The sequence below is a fragment of the Chaetura pelagica genome, unplaced genomic scaffold, assembly GCF_000747805.2.
Source record: "Chaetura pelagica isolate M959 unplaced genomic scaffold, ChaPel_1.0 scaffold13, whole genome shotgun sequence".
Classification (NCBI taxonomy): domain Eukaryota; kingdom Metazoa; phylum Chordata; class Aves; order Apodiformes; family Apodidae; genus Chaetura; species Chaetura pelagica.
The window spans coordinates 2179155-2187114 of record NW_009954543.1 but is presented as its reverse complement, the minus strand read 5'-3'; the positions used below and the strand labels follow the sequence as shown (position 1 = coordinate 2187114).

General features: G+C 38.2%; 1 protein-coding gene across 1 annotated transcript in view; it reads left to right on the top strand.

Moving 5' to 3' along the window:
• The window catches only part of CAMKMT (calmodulin-lysine N-methyltransferase), a 202955-nt gene that overhangs the window by 157522 nt on the left and 37473 nt on the right, over positions 1–7960 (top strand). Inside the window, exons 3-5 of the mRNA XM_010004938.1 lie at positions 2537–2597; positions 5539–5593; positions 6659–6722. Coding sequence (XP_010003240.1) covers positions 5570–5593; positions 6659–6722 — 88 coding nt within the window. The 5' untranslated portion in view covers positions 2537–2597; positions 5539–5569. The remainder of the gene's footprint in view (positions 1–2536; positions 2598–5538; positions 5594–6658; positions 6723–7960) is intronic.

The window sequence follows — 7960 nt, the reverse complement described above, 5'->3', positions numbered from 1 at the left end:
TTTCCCTACGGGGGGAAGGGAGCGGGAAGGAGAGTCCATTGCTAGCATCTGCCCAAAGAAGAGCATTGTCTTTCCAAAGGTGCTTTACCCTTCTGTCAGCACAGTTCTATCTAATACACCTGCAGTTTCAGCCAGTATCAACATTGTAATGGTAGCTGGGGAGAGAATGATGGCTTCTCATAAAGATTTAGTGACACCATTCAAAGTGCTGTTTCAATAATGACCATAGAAAAGTGAGAGACATTTGACTGAGGGTACTGAAAACTCGGATGCTGAAGAGTTTTGCTGCAACTGACAAGTGTTTTTAAAAATTGCTCAGGCTAAAAGTTTTTCTATAAAAGGGTTTAATTTTTTTGTGTTTGTGGGATTTTTTATGCAAGATATAGGTATTATAAATCGTATTAAATTAGCCATGTCTTCACTAAATATTAAAAAAGCACTTTAATTGCTTGAGTATACACCAGTCACTGCAAACAAAAACATTCTTTATATTATACACTAAAATATTTAAACAGTTATTATATTAATTGCAAAATCTGTCATTTTAGCATATTTCAATGCTCGAAAGCATTTAAATGCTCAAAAGGGAGATGGAAAATCCTGTGCAATTCTTAGTGTATGTTTCACTGAAGAATGGGTAGTCGTGTGTGAATATTTTATTTTAACCCTTAGCAAGTCTAAGCAAAAAAACACATTTACAAAAACATCATCAGCCTAAACTGTCATAAAGAGAACAAACACCAATATTGCTTTAGTGCTTTGTCATACAAATTAATTGTCACTCTAGTTTGTTGGGTTTTTTTTACCTTTAAGATGTTTGTAATACAAAAGTTATGTACAAATTTTGGCCAAATCCTGTCTCTGCTTTTCCTTGATCTGCGTGCAGACAGCACATTCAGAAATTTTCATTATCACTATGAATAAAGGTACTTCAGAATATTTACCAGATGAAAAGGAAGAATTATATATTTTATGGTTACAATCAGGCTCTACGTGATTGAAAAGGAAAACAGTTCTTCTCCCAAACTTTTCTGTCTATTGAATATGTTGTGATGGGGTTTTGCACATACATAGTAAGCTGCATGGAATGAAGTTGACCTGTCAAGAAATATCTAAAAGATGCTCCCACACGTCTGTTTTTAAGTTTACTGAAACCTTTGAAGTGTCTGTAGTTCCTAATGTTACATTTTTGTCATGTTAATACATAATGCTGTGTATTGTGGGAGGATAACCTTGTTTTTTACCTGTGGATAGATGTGTAAGGATGTTTTTTCATTGCTAAGCAACAACAGATGGAAACCACATACAGCTGTAATGTGCCCACGTATGCCTTTGATTCATCCTTGCTTAACTCTAGGAACCTAACTCAAGTGCCTGAATGTGACTCTGTTTTCCCCAGGCTCCCTCCAGCAATGGAGTCTCATGCCTCCAGGAGAGTGAGTGAGCCAGGCAGGATCCATGCTGCCCTCTCCATGGGCCGTGGTGCCTTGGTTAGATGTTTAAGTGAGGTGGGAAACTCCTCTGATGAAACAGTGAATTTCATGAGTGAATGGTGTTGAAGGGGTAAATTTGCATAGATGTCTCCAAGTTCTTGCCAAAGTTGACAGTAACTAGTGCAAGTTTTATGATGGAAGCTTATAAAGTCATGAATAATACAGATTAGGTCCAAAAAGTGTGATTACTCCTGTCTGTTCCCACACGAGAAATAAAGAGTCTCAAGTGAAAATGACAGGGAGGCAAGTACAAACCAAGAGAGAAGAGCTGTTTCTGTGTATAGCATAGAAAACTGTTGTGCTTCCTGCCATGGGGTGTTGCAGCTATGAAAAGTATGCCACAGTCCACAGAAAAGTTAGACAAGTCCTCTGGTGACTGTTAAACAGAATTTATCACTTCTATCTCCTCTCCTTCTTAGGAACGTCTTGAGCCACAACTGGAAATCATGCTGTGTAATTGCCCTAGTCCTGTACTTGTCCTTAGCATGTAGTGTTGGTCTGTCTCCCTTACAGTCAAACTGATGCCTGACCTAACAAAACCAAAGAGAAAGGAGCTAAATATAAAGAAACAGAAGGAATGAAATTACTACTGTAGAGGACAGCTAATGAAAAAGGAGTGGGCTTCTGTCCACTGCTAGAAACAGATTACAAGGCAATGTGGACATCACCTCTGGCCTGATAAAAGCAGTTTGATGTTCATGTGAATGCCCGAATGTCTGAATTTATAGATTTAAATTTTATTTAACTTCTAAAGTCTTGACAGTTGTATGTTTATCTACAGATACATGTTTATGTGAGTGTGCGTGTATCTAAAAAGTGAATTTCTGTTCAGCAGTCAGGATGAGATCTACTAAATACTCAGTTCCAATGCTTAAACCAGAAGTCTTCCATTAAAAGTCTTACTCCTTTTTTATTCCACAGCATTATGGCATATTTAGAAAATGAAATGTTTGACAGAGGTCTGCAAATTCTAATATGTATTTTCGTATTATTTTAGAAAAAAATTAATCTGTTCTAAGATAGCAAATGTCTTTGTTTTATAGGTCTCTGGCCATCTGAAGAAGTGCTGGCCTACTACTGCCTAAAGCACAATGAAATATTCAGGTACAGAATTAAACATTAAAAAGAATTTGTTAGTTTTATTGTACCTGCATGTTAAAGATTGCTATGATTTAAGTCTTCAGATTAAATTTAAAATGTTCAAGGTGAAAGCATGTTGCTCTTAACAAAGAATTTTGAGCTGCCTTTGGGTACTAATATTGCACAGCAAGCTTTCTGCTATGTGTCAAAGACTTTTGATTTCCACTCAAGGCGTTTTATTTCACTTTGATTTTTGGGAAACAAAAGTGAAGCTCTAATCGATCAGTACTGATTGTGAAGGTCAGGAAAAATAAAAGGCATTCTTTACACTGACATCTGTTGCAAAAGCAAGCAAGTATTACTTGATAAAATGCATAATAATCACTGCATGCAGCAATGGAGAAATTTGCACCTGTATTTAAGTGTTGGGAAACAATTTTGAGACATCATGCACTTCTATTTGGTTTTGTCTTTCTCACATTTTCTAAACTTGTAGAGGTCAGTTATCAAGGCTCCAAGTGGAACATCTGAAAATAAAATCCATCCTGCATCTTCTGTCTTTCCCCTTGAGTACAGAGAGCCTTGCACTTGGAAATCCTTGAAGTTTCATTGTCCAGAGGATGAATGGAGTGCGAGAAAAGACACTATAACAATGTATTTGCAGGCCCAAATTCTGTCCTGAGTGAAGGTGCAAGGCTAATACCAAATGAACCAGCTTGGAGCATACAAAATCCCTCAGTCTGTGTACATATGTTGCTGGTAAAACAGGGAAGACCAAGCTGTAGGACTCTACCCCTAGCACCAAAGCTGAAAGCCTATCAGCTACGAGCCGGTTCCTGCAGCTTGCTCAGACTGTCTGAAATGAAAGACTTGGCACAAAAACATGCTCTGGTACTTACAGCCTCATTTCTACTCCATCCAACCTGAACAAAGCCCACCCCATTCGAGGAGGAAGCTAACACACCTCATCTGGTAGCTGCTGCTCCTTCCTTCATGTTTTGCTGGGCACTGCACTGGGTGACTCTTGCTGCCGTAGCGTGTCCTTGCAGGACTTTGCCGTCCAGTCCCGTGCATGTATGCTCTGCTGCTTCTGAGACCGTTCACACCAAACCTCCCTGTGCTGCTCACTGCAAGGGTGTTTTCCCAATTTGGCTATGCAAGCTGGGTACTCGGGAGACAGCATTTGGTCACGCTTCCATGGAGGAAGCCAGCAGTTTGACATCCTGACCTCTCAGGATTGTGCCCCCTTTACCATATGCTCAAAGTAGAGTTTCTCTTCTTAATTGTAGGGAACTTTGCACTGAAATGAGTTATTTATATGCATAAATATGTTTGTATATATGCATGTGTTTATATGCTCTTATATTACATACATACGAATTTGGTTCAAAATGCACTCAAAACCCACACTGGGTACTTTCTATGTTGATTTTAATAAGCATGACTCATAAAGGATTAAGTGCCTTATAAACTTTATGTTTTTAAATATATATATGTACTTTTAATTTCTATGACATGTAGGGTCTAGAAAAATAAAAACTTAAATGAGGAAAAATCTATAATCATTCTATTCAAACCACAGGCTGTGAATTCCCCACATCTGTTTCTTATTCTCATTGGGTTTATGTACAGCTTGTTCCTCCAAACTGTGTCTGTCTTTTGTCTCATTTCCATTAAATAGCACAACTAGGCTTTTTTTCAGATAATACTTGTGGAGTCTAAGAAAAAGAAATCTGTCCCATCCAGACAGCAAGCATTAGTATACAGTCATACAGCCTATTCCTCTGGTCTCACTAAGCAAAATATCAGCATCTGTACAATGATATGGTGTCCTAGATGCTCTTCCTAAATATCAGTGTAGAGTGAGTAGGGAGGTAATGCTTGCACATAAAAATAGATTTTCAAATGTGGGTGTTTTAGGGGAGAAGAAAACGCACCTGGAGGGAAAAAAAAAAAAAAAAAAAAAAAAATGTGTAGCTGAAATTCCATTTTTTGCCTGTTAAAATTGCCTCAATGGGAGTGTTTCTGCCAGCTGTAACAGTTGCTGCCAGTTTAGCAGTAACGCAGCGTGTTCCTAAACTGAATCTCTGCCTTGCCCTGGACGCTGCTTCACGCAGTTTCGGCGCGGGGTCAGCGTCCCTCCCTCCTCCCCTCCTGGGGCAGGCCATGGCTCTGGAGGACATTCTTTGTGGCTCCTCCTGCAAGCTCCCATCCGGCACACTCTCTGCCCCAAATTATATTTCACATGCACGTCCTAATAACAGCGCAGTATGGTCTAAGTTAAAAGCAGCCTTTTAGACCATCTATTCAGCCCTCTGCTTGGGCTTGGTTTAGGCTCTTGACACTAACTTCATTTAGTTTTCTGTGGCTTAACTGTTTGCTGTTCCCATCAATGTTCATAACAGCATTGTTTGTAGGTCACTTGCAGTTTTAAGTGCTAATTGAAGGATCGGATTTCTTCATGTGGAATTGTTTTGTGGTATATGGCTTGTTTCTCCCTTTTTAATATAAAAAGGCTTTTAGGCATAACTATATGGAGAGATATATAAATAATATTAATTTCCCCATTTACTTCTCTAACTGTTTTTGCAAGAATGAATGTGGATTAACATTGTTATCCTTTCCTAACAATTATCTTTCGCTACTCTAGCTAGTTTAGTTCTAAAAGACAGAGCCATTGACAAGGGAAAAAAGGGAACCTTCTCAGATTTTTCAGCTCAGCGGTGGTAATGTTGCACTGAACACTAATGAGGGAACCCCCACTGATTTGCCTGCTTTGTGACTTTTCTATTTCATAATTATTTTTAAAACGCAAAACGACATGAGGTAGCCTAGTCATGTCTCTACAACTTCCTGGTAGCTCAGTTCTTACTGCAGATGGCAATTTGTTCTTGTAACATATATGTCTCTCTGACCATTTTCATCTAATTTGTATGGGTTCTACCATTTCCTTTCTCTCTTTCAGGGACCTTGCTGTGTGTGAGCTAGGGGGTGGCATGACATGCTTGGCTGGGCTCATGGTAGGTCTTTTCTCAATTCCAATCCCATTCAGAGGAAGAAACAAAAGGAAAAATGTTCCAGTGCCTCCAACTGCTGGGTCAGAGAACTGTCAACAGCCTCAGCTGCGGTCAAGCTGCAGAGTCTTGAGAGACCTTCTAGATTGACTTGCTTTCGTATCATATTGATTTTATGGTTGCCTCGATGAGCAGAAACATTTTACCTCCGTGTAGTCAATATCTCTTGTTGTGACATTCCAGGCCACGTACGGTCTGTCTTTCATTGCCGTAGCCGAAGCTTTTTTTTTTGCTTTTTTTTTTTTTTCAGATTATAGTCCCATTTGCTAAGATACAGGAATAGCCTGGCGAATCACAGTTGGAGCACCATGATATAGCTGCTAATGTTTTGCCTGCATTATTACACCAACAAACATGATCCAGAGCTCTCAGTAATTAGATTCTTTTGAATTAGATTGGCCATTCAGGAGAGTCGTTCACCATTCTCTGGGTTCTGAGTCATGTATTCAGGAGATATTATGTAGCAGTGCAGTGCATTAGACAAGTTTTTATGTCTCTACAAATAAAAGCATATTGTTACACTGATTGGCATTTGACAAACCTGTCGCTCTTATACAATGTGTCGAGGTTACAGCCCAATGTGCGAGCATGTCAAAGCTCACAAAAAAATTACCCTTACAAAGCCATCTGCCTGCAATGCAAAGTTATATGAAGGGCATCAGGCAGTCAGACAGAAGCAAGCTGAAAGGCAGAGTGACAGCCTTGTATGATGGCTCTACTAGATAAACAGAAGCCCGCAAATGAAAGCCTCTCAGAATACCATCATCCGCTGTCACAATGCAATTACGGAACAGAATGATAGCAAGATAGAGGCTCCCGCAAATGGAATGATAAAAGTATTGACTGATTTGATTGAATGATTAAAATAATGCAGACATAAAATGAAAAAAGATTGAAGATTGTTACAGAGAAATAGGTGAGGAAGCATGATACTGAAGGCTTGTCACTCCTGTCTTCACTTCCACACAGACAAGCATATTTGCTCATTGTTTGCTGTGCTCTTTTTTTCAGGTTGCTATTTCTGCAGATGTCAAAGAAGTTCTGTTAACTGATGGAAATGAAAAGGCCATCAAAAGTATCCTTATTCAGATAGAAAACTGGTTTGTTGTGCTCATTCCTTTTTGCTGGCTGAGTAACAATCGATATAAAGACAGACAGCATGGGGTATATTAAGAAAAAGTCCCCACATAAGTAATTAAAAAATAGATGTAAAATATCTTGAACACAGCTACAGCTTCCCCCAAATAAATGCCACATTTTCGTCTTTAATTAAAGATGTATGTGTTGGTATAAAGCAAGTGCAGCAGTAAATATTTGTCTTATGGTTGAGTGCTGAAAGATTCCTTGCATGTGTGCCGCACATTACAGGAGGTGTAGCAGTGAATCAAATCATTAGCTCCCCTTCACGTATTCGTTTTGCAGAAGAACTAGGTTTGTTTTATTTTTTTTCTTAAGATACTAGCCTCTTATAATGTACCCACTATTTGTATATTGTCATAGCTTTTTTAGTGTATATTTAAATGCATGGTTTCATTGTCGCTGCTAAGTTAAAACTGCCTACAAATTACCCATTTAGTGTGCTTAATCAATTATCAATTTATGATTATTTCTCTTGATGTAAGATTGTAAAACTCCTCTGGCTCTTGTAGAAAGTATTTTATTATATTTCATATAGTAGAATAAATTGCTATTATGCCCTTCTAATGTGAACACATAGTTCAGAAAATTGAACTGGACTTTGGCTAAGTGAGTGAATGAGTGAGCATAATTTATGGCCACATTAAATATCAGCACAGAACAAGAGCAGATATATACAGTGAATACTAATAGCCTTTAGAAATTGAGAGGGGAAAAAGGAAGATATCTATTTGCTTTTGTTCCTTAGTAATCTTTCCATTTGCACTTTAAGGTGGGCTAGTTTTTCAGGTTTTGGCCACCATATCATCAGAATTATTTAGATTTGAGTTTTGTATGTGTTTGAAAGCTAACATAATGAGTGTTTAGTGAAAAAAAAATAATTGTGGTTTTAAAAAACTGAAGTTGCTGACAACTGTTTGTACAGGAGACATTGCAGAGCAGTAACATTAGCTACTACCTATTAAAAGACTTTCTGAGATAGAGGTAACTGAGGTAACTATAGTTGCTTACAATACTTTAGCAAGTTCACGGAAGAAGCAGCAAATCCTAGATCATATCTTTTAAAACTTGAAGGAATCCTTATGAAAGTCTCATTTTTCCCGAACATGCAAGTTTCTCCGTTGTGTTTCTTATTTTATTAAATTGTAGTTTCTTAAACTTATGTCTTGAGGAGGA